The sequence below is a fragment of the Tachypleus tridentatus genome, chromosome 9 (genome assembly GCF_004210375.1).
Source record: "Tachypleus tridentatus isolate NWPU-2018 chromosome 9, ASM421037v1, whole genome shotgun sequence".
NCBI classification, from domain to species: domain Eukaryota; kingdom Metazoa; phylum Arthropoda; class Merostomata; order Xiphosura; family Limulidae; genus Tachypleus; species Tachypleus tridentatus.
The window spans coordinates 60,888,660-60,903,957 of NC_134833.1; the positions used below are offsets into that span (position 1 = coordinate 60,888,660).

General features: G+C 31.2%; 2 protein-coding genes across 5 annotated transcripts in view; one reads left to right on the forward strand and one right to left on the reverse strand.

Moving 5' to 3' along the window:
• LOC143225304 (uncharacterized) overlaps window positions 1-15,298 on the reverse strand; it is a 520,157-nt gene that overhangs the window by 310,062 nt on the left and 194,797 nt on the right. The gene's annotated exons all lie outside the window — the stretch shown is intronic.
• LOC143225302 (uncharacterized) lies at window positions 56-4,974 on the forward strand. Of its 3 annotated transcripts, none has more exons than XM_076454446.1 (5): window positions 56-325; window positions 609-742; window positions 1,406-1,510; window positions 2,016-2,109; window positions 4,528-4,974. In XM_076454446.1, exons 1-4 carry the CDS (start codon window positions 235-237, stop codon window positions 2,103-2,105), a joined length of 420 nt encoding a protein of 139 aa, XP_076310561.1. In that variant the 5' UTR covers window positions 56-234; the 3' UTR covers window positions 2,106-2,109; window positions 4,528-4,974. The 3 variants fall into 3 exon arrangements, with proteins under 3 accessions (XP_076310561.1, XP_076310560.1, XP_076310562.1); XM_076454445.1 differs by having other exon boundaries at window positions 69-325; window positions 4,121-4,974; XM_076454447.1 differs by having other exon boundaries at window positions 167-325; window positions 609-688; window positions 4,121-4,974.

A 15,298-nucleotide genomic window follows, 5' to 3' on the forward strand; every position in this document is an offset into this window, starting at 1 on the left:
AGAAAAGAAACTGCAGTTCGTGTCATGTGATCTAATTGTATGGATGCAGGTCCCTCTGTTTAGTGTAATCGTTCTGTTATTGGCTTTAACCAAACGCAATTTGCCCAATCCGCAAAAAGTTAATAATCAATTTAATTACAGGTTTGTTGAAGTTTCTTGCTGAAAGCTTCTGATGAATGATATAAAGGTGACCTTATAAACTGAAAATCTTTATTAAAAAGCAACATTTTTAAGATGAGAGTTCTGTTTGTAGCTCTGGTTGTGCTCTTAACCCTGACGTCGACGAAAGGCAACGTGATCGATATAGGTTCACATATATTATGTAGTAAGTTCGTTTTCAAATTTATTGATGTATAAAATGTTAAATAATGGAACTGCTAGAATAAATTTTCTTTTTTTCATTTCCTTATTTGATCAATTAAAAGTAATGCAACAAAAATCTACACTTTCATACCTGAGAATAATTTATAATAAGTTTGTAATAGGACAAGTCCTTCCTTTTGTAATTTAATATAATGTTTTTTTATGAAATCTGGTTCGTCTCATCAGAGAAATATCCTCTTCAGGTGAATGAAATGTTTTTTCTTTCTATCTAATTTTTAATGCAGAGATGAACGAAGAAAACCCTGAAAAAGTGAACGACCTGAGATATTGCATGGAATCAATTTTCAAAGAAAAGTCTGATTGGGTTCGTGTTTGTAGTATCATGATTTACCCTGTTTCGATAATTCACTGCAATTTGGTAAACGTCGTGTTCATGACGTAAATGTACTAATTTTAGAAACAAATTACAAATGTTGGAAAATGTAATTTTAATTTAATTTTCTGTTTCCTAGTTATCGATTCGAACTTTACATTTGCATGAAGATTGTTACATATCTCCAGTTTCAAAGCAGTAAATATATTTATAAAAATAAGTAATTTGCAATAAAATTGAATTTATATTTAGGGTAATTTGATCCATAAAAATCTATTCTAAAAGTCAGAGTTCCTTGGTGGATCAGCGAGTGGGATCATGGATTTTTAGGCTAAAATATGTAGTACGATTTCCCACAGTGAGGACCATAGGCACTGTCGAATGTTTGCGGACTCACATCACCAGAAATCGGATTTCGATACATTTAGTGGGCACAGCACAGATAGCACATTTTGTTGCTTTGAGCTTAAGTACAAACAGTCAACTAATGATTTTATATTCTTTGTTTTAATTATACTTTTATACTTTGTCTTTGTTTCAAGAGTGTTACTCACTTTTAGTTTATATGCAGTTATTTATGTCTACAAATACACATTAAGTATATTGTAAACAAACGAAAATAGACAATTAAATGTTACAAAAGAAAGTAAGAGAATGTGATATAAAAGTTGATGTCAGAGAAAATGTTTGTTTTTTTTTTATTTGAAGCTTCCAGATGCATATCGAGGGTGTGAATTTGCAAAACTTCCTTACCAGAAGTATGAAGAGTTCTTGAATAATATTTGCGCTAAAGAAAGATATGAAGATTTACAGGTGATGATGAACTATAATATATATATTGCTTAACGTTATGTAATTAATTTATGAAAAAGATTCACTTATTTATCTTAAAATGTTCTATAATAAAGTATCACAAAAAGTACTGTTAATAACCTACAGGGTACACGTTTCATAATTCAAATAAAATGGGTTTCATTATTCTTCGAATACGATAATTTGTGACTACTTGTTATGAGTTGTAGTTGTTTCTAATATTAATAAAGAAAACACGATAACATATATATATATATTTTGCTTGTTTACAGTGTAGACGTTTTACATAAATTCGTTTTAAAAATTATGTCAATACAGGAGAAAAAGTCTTCAAACTGTACGTTAGGGTTTGGTAACTGCGAGGAAACGAGACGATGATGTAAATTTAATTAATAACACCAAGTTTTAGATGTGATATCCTACAATGGAACATTTTATATTTGTAGAAACATCGAATCTCGTAATATCTTATATGATATTGAATATTATATATATTTGCAAGCAGGACGCTGAAGAATGCGTCAGTAAAATCTTTGTAGCAGTTCAAGAGGACCCAGAAAATATACTGGATGAAATAATTTACAAGTGTTTGTGAAGAAGTAAGTTAAAAAGATTAAATATACAATTACGTGGCAATACGTTAAGCAACAATATCTGGATTTGAACATGTTATGTAGTGAAAAGTGTATAAATATTATTTTCTACAAAAATATTTATATTTTGCAATAATTTAAGATATTGAAGAATGGTTAAACATTTTACTAAATATTTATGTAAAATCATAATTTTCAATTCAACTAAAAGAAATAATCCCATAATAATAATAGATATATTGTAAGATATATTTGTAATTATTATATTTAATTATATTTTAATAATAATTTTCGAAATATTGTAAACTGGAGTCTTACTGTTTTTTTTATTTTCTAATTACACAATTTTATGAAAATTGTAATGTATTTAGTGTGTAAGAACTGGCTGAGAAAAATGGCTGATGCATTTAATCTTTTACTTTTGAATGCTTACATGCTAACTTTAATAACTGCTAAAGTTGAGTTGTAACCTTATTTAAATAGTCAATTCCTATTATCGAGTGTGTTACTGCTTGGATAAAAGCAGTATTATTCTGTTTTAAACAGCACGTAATTTGGGGAAATAATAGATAGGAAATCTACTACTCAAAAGTGATTTCGGTTTATAAACATATATTTTTCTATATTTAACAAATAACAGTTTCATTTCTAGTTGTAAGAATGTAGCACGTTTTTTTCTCGAAACAACATTTCTACACTACGTAATAGCCAGCATGATTGATTTCAATAAACAGGAAGAGCAAGAAAATAAAAAAATTATTGATCGATAGAGAATAATTTGATTACTATCCGCCCATTACGGATGTAGTGATACGGTGTAAGTGTAGTGAGGGTTTCTATAATCAGTCTTCAAGTAATAACATAGTGTTGGATCACCTATCTTAGAAGCATAAAATTAATCGCTAAAATAAAAATATCTATTAAAGTTTGAAATTAAATCGTTTCTGAATTAATGTACTTTCTGTTAAATTATCATCGTTTGTGAAAAATAAACAGAGACTCCAATTTAAGTAATCTAAAATATTTTTAAAGTTTTATTGTCTATACATTTTATTTTACACTTTCAGTATGTAAACTAATAACAATGTTAGTTATTGTTAAGTTGCTAAGCAACATGACATAAAAATCATGGTTGGAACTTTGTGTGATCAAAACGCACTATATTGCTGTATATTAGAAGTTGTTACTCTAACTGTTTTAAGAAGAAAACGTCACGAATTTATTTCGTGAATTATCTTAATTCTAACTGGCTCACAAGGATTTGACTGCTTTGTCTGCACTTTTCCGTCTGTCTGTTGATTAAGCTTTAATTTCGCAAACTATAGCCAGTAAATAGCTAGTAAGTATTGAGTCAATCGGAAGAAGTTATGGTTATCATTCACTCTGAGACTGTATAGCACTGTTAAGTTTAAGTGCTTTTCCTAAAACTGAATTTATGCAAATGTAGGAAATCAACAATTAGTTTTTTCATATGTTATTCTTTGTAAGTTTGTGTAGTGGTTTTGTAGTTTTTTATGTATTCATACTCACCTTATTTCTGTTATTTTTACACTGCCACACATTCATCATTACTTTTATTACTTGCATATTAAAGGGGAAGTTGGAATTTTACTTTTTTACATGTTATTTTTGAAACGATGTTAAAAATATATAATAAAACTAGACAACTTCTTGTATATGTTGATAAAACACCTTTCGTTTAAAATATTATGTCAAAACAATTCACACATTATTAAAACGGGGTTGTTCATTTTAATTTGTTTAAAACTTTATAACATTAACAATATATTATTAAATGAAACAAATAACAAAATACTTCATTATTATTATTTTCTCCTTTCTTAAATGAAATATTTAGTTGAGTAATTTCACAAGCAGTTCAATTATATGGGGAGTTATCATCTTATCTTTTACCACATACGGTATCAGATTATTTGAGTGAAAAATAAAGGAAGTATTATTAGTTCTATTGTAAGTGAATTTACATTAATTATTCTAATGTTACTTTTATTTTTAGTTTCAACACTTCACTTAACAACTGATGAGGACCAGCATTTAAATGTTACCAATAATATAATAATCTGAATCTGTACTGTTCCTTCTTTTAAGTATTTGTTTAATTCTCTATTTCTTTATCTAGAAAATAAATCTTTGGTAAAGCGATAAAACTCTTAAGTTTGTGGGGATTAGTAAAATGTCTTTCTTTTTAGTTGTGATGTTTAAAGAGATACTTTATTTATATAAATGTTGTCGTTTTCATTTGTACTTTATTTAAAGAAAGAAAATCCAGTATTTCTTTTGTATGACTATAAAAGCCGTTAATAAAATAGCCATGACTTTCAAATATTAAAAAATGAAAAAATAATATATATTTAAATTTGATGGTAACTCGTACTGAAATCGTTTTACTTCAATGTGTTTCAGAAACTTTCTCCCCACAGCAACGAACCATGGCTATAATGGTTACGTGTTATTAAATAACTTGTTCGTTCATTGTTAAATACACCCTTACACATTGATCAATCTGTGAAGTGATAGCCAAGTGATGAAACTGCAGTTTTAGTGATATTAAGATGGTCAAAATTATAGTTAAAATCATTACAAATAAACACAGTTTTCATGACTACATTAAATAAGCTATGTTCTCGGTAGCCCATATATGTCAAAGTTGTGAAAAATATATAAGAAGTTAACGATCAGTTTGAAACCTAAGAGGAAAATACATTTAGTTTTTGACTATAACGGATTTATTATTATGTAATTATTTTATATCGGTGTTAGATTCACTTAAATATATATGTATAAAAATGAAGGAAACTTAGAGTGTTAAAAGTGTGTTGTAAAATTCATACCTGTTATTAAAATGTGATAGAATCAAAAATGTAGTATATGGTTACCAGTATTGTTCCCAACTGAACCTTCATGAACCTCGCTTTAATGTTTATAAATAGACGCGCTAAATTTTTTTTTTTGTCTTCATAGTTTGCTACAGTTTGTAAAGCATAAACCTTAAAAACTATAATTGCGATTGACAATTTTTAATTGGAAAACTACAGTTGTTTGACTTGGAACGTTTATAGAATTTGAACATTACAAACCGTTTAAATTCACCGAATTAACTTCGGACATCAGTATTTCTTCGAGGATATTAGATATCTTCGTAGAAGAGAAGTCGGTTTTAAACGGCGAGAGGCAAACCAAGAATAGAGAGCTAGCTAACTAGTCGATAAGCGTAAGAATATCAATTAAATATTAATTCGTTCATTGAAATGTCAACAAAATATTCAATAACAGACCTAATGGAAAACTTAACATTGTTTATGAAATTGTAAAACGTTTGTATACAAATCATTATTTCTAATAACCATTATTATAAATTGTATTGAATAATTAAAATATATTTGTGTTAAGAAACAAAATTGTATTAATCAATCCTGTTAGGAAATATAGTAGATTTGATAAACACTGACATTCAAATAATTTCTAAGTCCGAATTACAATTAAACTTAGTTTCAGGCTATTCCAAATTGTAATATGTAACATACTAAATTGGAGGGTTGTGTCCGAGATCTGAATCATAGACAAAATTCGTTTTAAATTCAAATCATAATTAAATTTATATTCTTTAGTGCCAACAAGATATGATCATATTTTATTTACCTTAAAGTTTACAGTTCAAACTTACGGTATAAACACAGATAGCCATGTATTGTTCTCATTACGAAATTAAAACTGGACATTGCTGTCAATTTAGAATACATAAATAGCATCATTTAAAAGAAAGACAAAGTATATAAGACAAATAATATATTCCTGTTTACCTACAGGGAAAAGCTCCACAAATGACTGAGCACTTTCCATAATTATTGTCTGTGTTAGATTATGCTACAAAGCTAGAAAATTGCTTCTTGTTTTCTGCTCACCACAGATATTGAAATCCTATCCACAGACATACCGTTGTACTACTGACGATTTCCACAATTACTGCTACAAAATAAATTAAAACAGGTTCTCATGTTAATTGGTTACAGAATAATAAACTACATCACTTGGTAATAAATTTACGAGAAATATAAACACAGAATAAATTAAAACATTTCTATTAGAAACAAATCAAAGGCGTTTTTAGAAGAAAAAAATAGACAATGTAGTGGTACTTTTCAAGTTTAAAGTTGCAACGTAAAATGCAATGTAAGTTGACCAGACAAATAGGGTGTTTTATATGTCTCCTGGAGGAAGTAAGTCAACCAATTAAAATAAGTATTGTCTATAAATATAAAACATACAATTTTAATATCTTAAAATGTTGTGGTAACTTCCTCTCGCTGAAAATGGTTCTTCAAACAATTTATGGCTGAATTTCTAAATGGCTGAACATTTTTAAAGACACTCATTATTTGCTTACACATATTGAGAGGTAAATTTTAGTAGTAGTGTTGTTATAAGTAGTAAACAGATATGTGCAAACAAGTAGTTTCTATAATACGTCATTGTTATTCTCACTTGACACGTATTACCATACCACTATAGTATTCAATTAATTTCAAACTTGATAATATCTTGAGACCACGTGTTGCAAGTTGATTAATGAAATATGGACTCGGGCATCCAGGTGTGGGAAATTTCGGCGTTTCAGTGCGATCACAGTTTTCTCTTCTGTTTTTTTCATTATATCATTTGTGTATTCAGGGTACGGGCCCTCATGTGTTAGAGCCTAGCGATATATTTGCTTGACACTAACTGTCATCTGCAACTGTTCCATAAATATTTATAATTCACACTTTCTCAGTCTCTCTATGAAAGTTTATAATTCACTGTAACTATGAATGTAATTATTATTCATGTTTGAATTCAATTTCCAAAAGAAAGATACATAAAAATGTATATTGCAAATTTGTAAGTAAAATTTGTTAATTTATGTTATAATAATATGAAACAAAATTCAGGAAACATTTTATCTTTGTCAAAAGTAAAGATAATATCGAAACCTCACAAACTCAAAATGAGAATGGACAAAGTGTATAGTTTTATTGTGTTTGCTGGATAACCACAAGCAATGCGGAAAATACTTGATTTTAAACAATGGCTCAGAAAGAACAAGAAAACGTAGAGTATGAAGTGAAAATTGTTGTTATCATAAAGACTGATGAGTGAGGAATATGAACAATTATTTCTGAAGATGTATGAGTTATAATGGTTGAAAGACATGTGAAAATCATATAGAACATCTTTACAATTTACATTCGAGCTGAAACGTATCTATACATTGATCAAACAGCCAACAAACTGAATTGACACAAACACCAGCTCTAGAGAATTTCGCACACTTGTTTGGTCCAGATAGGAATAGTTATCAGATCAAAAAGGCGAATCAACTTGATACTTTTTATTTCTATAGCTGTTTGTTTTTCTTACTTACTCGAAGATTTATTAAATTAAATTATTTTACTGATAACGTATGAGTATAAATTCCTATAGTTGATGATATAATAAACGGTAAAACTGAACAAGTGCCCAAGTACGTATATGTGCGCTATTATTTACATTTCTTCTCCCACTAGATTCAGTTTTCCTGCAAGTTCAAAATTCATGTGAATATGTTCAGCATATGTAAGGTTTTGTCGGCGATGCGGTTATTCTCATAAAGGATAATGACGAGCCCACATCGCCACACTGTGTATGGTCTTCCTTGACGAAGAAGAAACATAGACTTTTAAGTGGCCCGCCAGATCTCCAGATTTAAGTTCGATTGAATATTATTGAATTATGTTGTCGAGGCGTGTTAGTGAACGCCAGCACTCTCCTCAAAATGTATAGGAACTCCAACAAGACCTGGTAGACGAATGGGCTGTCATACCCTAAGATGACATCGATACACTGATTCGAGGTGTGTTAAATCGGTGTCAAGAGTGTACCACAGCCCGTCGAGGTCATACAAGATATTGAATGTTTCATACATTTCTTGAATGAACGCGTCTGCACTGTTTAAAGTATTGTTTCTTATGGTATATCGATTTTGGAGATATTGGTCATTAAAAAAATATTTCTTCATGTTTTACCTTTCATTACGCATTAAAAAAATAGAAAACATTACATGTGGAACTGAAATGAAGCAAATTATTTAAAAACTAAAAATATTATCACATTTGGGACACTAAAATAAATTACATTAGAAAATTTACTTGTTCCTTTAATTTATTTGAGCAGTTTATTTCCATTAACATATAGCAGAAGTTATATCATTACCCAAATATTTGTTCAGGTTTGTTTGTTTCTAATAAAAACGTAGATACACAAATGGCTATACGTGCTCAGCTCAAAACGGAAATCGAAACACGGTTACTAGCTCTCTGAGTCTACAGACATAACGCTGTGCCATACACGTTAAAGAATTCGTTGGTAAGACATAGCTAGCATGGATTATAATTCCTTTTTCGACATTCTTCTGGTGGTTTAAATATTTAGTGAGGTAAATGTTTCTTGGTATACTTTTCTGGTTTTGCAGTTACTCTGTGATAAACAGGAATCTAACGTTTTGTATTCTAAATAAAGATTATTTCTTCTCCTCGTGTCAGTCTGTGTACTCTGTGATCTAAACCGTGGTCGTTTAGTTAAATCCAGACCTACTCTGTAGTTATCTCTCCACGAAATTTCCATTATTTAGTGGATCTATCTATTGATCATGCAGAACTCTGTTAACCCTTAAAAATACCACAACATCTCAGTCCTTACGGACACCCAACAAGGTATAAATATAGTTTTGTTATCAGTTATTTCATCGTGATTTCATAACGGCTGATGACATCAAGTAGGTTGCTTCTATGCGTATTTCAAATCGTTTTAATACAACGCAATCACTGTTTCGTTGAGACATATGCACTAAACGCACCTTTGAATAGTCGCCATATCTTATTTTCATACAAAACAACAATTTCGGTGAAACTTTTTACATATATTAATTTATGTTTATGTAATAGTTCGCAACTTGTTTTGATACCAATTTATTTCTGAAAAATAATTCACCAAGAAAAATAATTCAGACTTTTTAATCGTATTATTAAATGCTTTTGAAGATACTTTAAGTAAATGGATAACATATTTCTTCTTCAAAATCATTTTGAAAAATCTCAGATATACCTGAACACGAAAGACTAGAGGTTTTCAACAACGTTATTCCAACGAGAGATAATTTTGTCAATTAGTCCATTAAACCTTTATGCATTAAAAAATGCATTATTTAAATGAACATCTTTCATGTTGAAATTAAACGGGCAATAGAAATGGACAGTGTGTGTGTTTTTAAATTTCGCACAAAGCTACTCGAGGGCTATCTGTGCTAGCCGTCCCTAATTTAGTAGTGTAAGACAAGAGGGAAGGCAGCTGGTCATCACCACCCACCGCCAACTCCTGGGCTACTCTTTTACCAACGAATAGTGGGATTGACCATCACATTATAATGCCCACACGCTGAAAGAGGGAGCATGTTTGGCGAGACGGGTATGCGAACCCACAACCCTCAGATTACGAGTCGCACGCCTTAACACGCTTGGACATGCCGGGTCAGAAATGGACACAGATAATCCAATTTCCATGGCTGCACATAAACTTGTTCATATATATTGCTGAATAACAAAATAACAGATTATTTGGTAGTAAAATTTGTGAGTGTCTGAAACACACGTTCAGAAAATTCTCATTATTGTAATTTTGATTCAAAATTCACGAAACTAAGTTATAGTCCAACCTAACAGAATGTAGTTGTAATGGACTTTTATAAAAGAAGCACTATGTACTAAACATTAAGTCCATTTTTTTCTTGTGATAAAATCCCAAACTCTTTCTCAGTGTCATCGTTTCAAATTAATGTTTCCAAAACTTTACAAAAGCTTCACTTATTCATGATAATACCTATGAATGCATTTCTTCTGAGGTATAATTTTCAGTCTACAGTCTTACAGTGCTAAATCCCGAGGTACAGTTCCAATAAAGGATACAGCAAATAGCCTGCTGTGGCTTTGTTCTAATACGAACAAAACACAAATTCGAGAATCATATACAAATGGCAAACAGTTCAATAATATTTGTATACGTTGGAAAAGGATAAGTTAAATATTTGTTTCAACAGTTACAGAAGCTGTCAATACCGAACCACAAGTATGATTTCGTTACTCAATTGCAGTCACAAATATGAAGCATGTAACTATCATATTAATAACCTGCATTAAATGTTTTTTTCATTCCATTGTCCCTGTGATTTATTGTTAACGTTTTGTGTAAAATAATTAAGTTTACGACAATATCAATGAAAGCTTTTAGTGTTAAAATTCCTCGATTTTACCTTTGAGACACAGGGGGATATTAATAAAAGTTTCTGAGGCGAAGTATTAATTTGATGTAACAATAGAGTTGGGAAGCATAGTTTTGAATCTAGTATATAAAGCACTGATTACTTTCTAACTATCACACTGACAACAGAGTGTAGAAATAACAACTGTTATTTTAACGTGATTCATAACAATACGGTCGATATTTTACCTTTACTGCAAGGTTTAATTTTTTAAATACAATATGTTGTTAACAGGAATCAAAAACTTTGAAAATGACAAAAACAAAGGCAAATTGGAGAAAAGACATTATGCAAAGGCTTTCTGCCTATTTTCAGGACAAATAATAACATTAGAGAAATAAATAAACCTATAGTATATTCCTATATCATATACATGGGCTAGAAATGCGGACTTCAAGTTAGATTTCATCAGTATGAGCCCCAAAGACTTAATTTATTTGAAAATGTTTAAATTAGTTTCCTGTTGTTGTTTGTCATCGAATTATTTTTTTTATTTCTTTATTATATTTGCAGACTTTTAATTAAAACACTGAGCTACATTGATTGCTGGACAGGAATAACTAGAAACACCACATAAACTATAATCGTATTAAAGCAATTATTAAAAAAAGTTAATATAATTAAGGGTGTAAGTTGGATTTAGAAACCAAGGTTTTGTTGTGAGCTATCATTTCAGTCCAAGTACAAAAATTAAATTACTTTTAATCACTTAACAATGTCACCACAGTAATAGAACTATGTCAAAAACCATTTGATTGTACAAACAATTAACCTAATATGTGTACTAGGTCAGTCCGACCTAAACGTTTTTTTCCAGTATTTAACATTTTTTGAGGGATTATTTCTTCACACAATAAAAGCGATCCCTGTTTATTATTATGATAATTAAATCACAATATTTTACTGAAACTATTTTGCTAAAAGAGAATCTATCTAATGTAACAATTTTTCTGGCCTAACTAAATTCAAAGCTGAATATCACAAGTCATTAATCCTTACCACTTAGCACAAGGCAACTGCTTCTAATGATTAGAAAGTGAGCTGTTGAAAAGAATTGTGGTTTATAAAATTTTTGAGAGACAATTGTACCAAAACATGGCATGAGAAAATATTATAAAATTTATTAATAAATGCTTTGTTTATAGGGAAGATCACTTGAAGATACACAAAGATAAAATATGGAATATCTGTTTTTCACTTCATTTTGGTTTGTTTGTTTGTTTGTTTTTGAATTTCGCACAAAGCTACTCGAGGGCTATCTGTGCTACTTCACCCTTATTTAGCAGTGTAACACTAGAGGGAAGGCAGCTAGTTACCACCACCCACCGCCAGCTCTCGGGATACCCTTGTACCAACGAAAGGTAAGATTAACCAAAACGTTATAAGGCCCTCACTTATGAAAGGGCAAGCATGTGAAGGGAGGTACGTAAATTCAAGTTTGTTTACTTGTGGTTAAGCCCAAGACTACATAGAGGTATGAAAATCAGGAGTTTCCTACATTCAGACTGCATAGCTCCTGGAGTCATCGATTATAGATTGTAAGAATAAACATTAGTGACCTAGAACACAAATTTGCGAAATATTGATCTGTACCTAATCGATTATTGATTTTTTAAACATGCCATTAGAGATATCGTGTTCAAGTGCAAATGCTCTGCCCACGTGTTTCATAATAAAATATTTTCGATGATGTTTAAAATTCCATACCGTGTGTTAATATTTCTGCCACGATACCAAGTTTTAAGTTTATATTCATAGCAGGTTTTGTATTTTGCACTAGAGCTTCTGTACAGACCATGTTACTACTTAGGGTAGAAGTACTTTAATCCTCTTTTTGGTTCAGACCTTTCTAAATAACACGATTCATCAGTCAGTGTACCATTTGTTGCTTTAACATAATAACAGCTTATAGATAATTTCATTCCATAGCTCGTCGCGTATATTCAGCAAGGAATGAAGTTCAAGTGTTCACGTGCTTCATGTACGGAGACGCTACTGTGCAAATTAACTACAATTCTAACGATATACTAAGAAGTTACGCACTCTCTCTTTCACAATCTCCTTGACCTATATCGTTTCGGTTTATGATTTTTTTTAAATTAAATTTTATATTACTTAAAATACAGATAACTGTGTACGCTTTGCTACTTATAGTTGAAAAAATAGAATTACCTGTACAAATGAGGGATATCAAGTATATTGAATACAGAGGAAACCACCAGGTGTTGCTACTCCGATAATTAAGCAAATAACATAACAGCATGCATAGTGGTCATATCTAGGAATCCAAGACAGGGCTGGTTGCCCATAAAACGGGTAACATACCTGAAAAAGGAAACACCAGTAATTTCAAAATGAAGTGATTGTTGGGGCGCGTTTGGCCGAAGCTTTAGTTATCAAGACAGCTCAACTTGATGATGTTTCACGAACAACGGTGCCAAAGGTGATGTCAGTATGGTACTCTGAGGAAAAGACATAATCTGAAATTGATAAAAGTGGGCGGAAGCGCATACACGAGGATCACGATGTCCAAGCATTAATTAGAACTGAAACAAAAACAGGTTAGCCACCAAGATGACATGTTCAAAAATTTCAGTAATGGGTAAGAGAAGCTAGTTTAATCAAGAATGATCACCTAGAACTGCATAGAACAGGATACAATAATGTGATGGTGAATAAACCGTTCGTCACACTTGGCAATGGACGACTGGGCATCCAATGATGTAAAAAAATACAGACTGTGGTTTAGTCTGTAAAAATGTCATATGGTCAAATGAATTATTCTTCTTCGTGTTGTTGACAAATGGACAAATACATATGCAGCACCAGTCTAAAACCCCTAAAGCTATGAGTGCTTGGTTCCAAGTAGAAAGGATTCTCGTGATTCCATAATGTTGTGAGGTCATTTTCCTAAGATTATTAGGTGCATTCATCTCCCAAGAAGGCAATGTCAATGCCAGTTGTTACTTATGTTACTGAATGAACATCTTCATCCCATGTTACAAGATTTCTGTCCTGCAGAAAGTGGTGTTTTACAAGATAACAATATTACTATCTTCCGAGTACGAGTAGGTGACCAATGCATATTGGAGCTTGACAACAGATATTATTCATATGTCATGGCCATGACAATCGCCAGATCTGAACCCAATTGAATATGTAGAGGATATTCTGGAGAGTCGCCTGAGACAGCATTTTCCACTTCCATCAAATCGGTGTGAGATGATTGACTTTTTCATGTAAGAGTAGTTTTGTATTCTTTCTGCAGAATTCCAAATATAGACTCCATTTAACGGTGCGTTCAGGGCTTACTGGTCACAAGCGGTTTCCTAACACCATATTAAGTGACATAAGTGAGCCATTTATTCATCGATTAGCAAATATCATTAACAGTTCAGTTCCAGACATCTCTGTAAGCTCAGCTTCTGGTTCAGTATCAGTCACAAACTCTGAAGATATTTGAAGCTACCTTAATTATGCAGCCATATTTCAGAATGATATCAGTTCCCAATATCTACCCTTCTGCAATGTCAATTAATTCCATATAATGAGGCGTATAAGATATTTTTGCAGTAAGGGCGACTCACAACTTTTCACTCGGTGAATGTTATGTTCACAACCTGAAAAACCACCAAAGATCAACATACTGAAAATCTTGCCTTCATTTCACATTTAAACTCGTTTTTATAAGTAATGAGCTACTTATATGTGGAGGTCCATTAAGGCCAAGTCATCTGAGGGTCACGGATTTGAATTCCGACACACCCAAACATACTCGCCCTTTCAGCGGTAATGTTACAGTCAATTCCACTACTCTTTGATAAAACTCTTGGCACTTGTACGAACATAATAATTCTTGTGGCTATTAGTTGGAACGTTGCTATTTTAAAGGAGCCACTTTTGATGACATGCTTTGATGATCAAGAAACTAGCAAACTATGATAGATGGGTACTATGAGAGGCATATTTGGTTCAGTTTAAAATAATTTCGAGTATTATTGGGTGCAATGGTAACAAATAGTACTATAAAGTATTTTCAACTGAGCTAGATATACCTCTCACGGTACCTATCCATCACAGATTTTTTAGTTTCTTATTTGGTAGATGTTGCTGAGCTTGCCACCTGATTTGGAAGGGTCATGGCTGAAGTATTCTAGGAAGTTCCTGAAGTCACAGATGGCACAGTAGTTACGATAATAGGTTTTCCTATTCCATATTTAATAGTAATTGGTGCTTTTGATTGAACTCTTGAGCAGGTATAAAAATAGGTATTCATGGGTAGATTCCTGCGTTCACCAATTGTTTTCCAAATGTTTTAATTTGTCATTGAATTATTTTTGTACTTCTTGAATTTTGTAATGACGCCAGTTCTGTAAATCATTGATATTTATTTGTACTTTGTGCTTCTTCAATCTTGTCATTGAAAGTCCTTGTTGAGCTTCAGTTCGTTCAATGAGATGAATGAATTTACTTTTGTACTTAATTCTTTTTTTTAAATGTCACATCTCTTTCTTTTAACTTCTCTTTCAATATCTAACACTTATCTCTTAACAATATTTTAGTTTTTGTATTTTTTCTTTTTATTTTAAATTTCTATGTTATTGTTCTAACTGTTTGTATCTTCCTCTTGTTATTCTTTAAATTATTTATAAACATCTTTTCTCTTATTTCACTCATCTACTTTTATACCTTTTATACCTTGACTTATTCTTTTCGTCTTTTAATTTTCTCGCTCTATTTATTTTTGACATCCGTATTACAGCTTCATCATTTCTAGCAAAATTTTGATCTCACTCCATGTTTTGTCTGTGAGGTTGGGTAAGATCGAATTCTTTTGAGTAAGTTTCT

What these genes read in the sequence shown, in the direction of transcription:
- LOC143225302 (XM_076454446.1), top strand. Translation starts at nt 235, where the DNA reads ATGAGAGTTCTGTTTGTAGCTCTGGTTGTGCTCTTAACCCTGACGTCG. An exon ending in CGATAATTCACTGCAATTTG is followed by an intron (nt 743 to 1,405) that starts GTAAACGTCGTG and finishes TTTTATTTGAAG; the next exon opens with CTTCCAGATGCATATCGAGG. An exon ending in AAAGATATGAAGATTTACAG is followed by an intron (nt 1,511 to 2,015) that starts GTGATGATGAAC and finishes ATTTGCAAGCAG; the next exon opens with GACGCTGAAGAATGCGTCAG.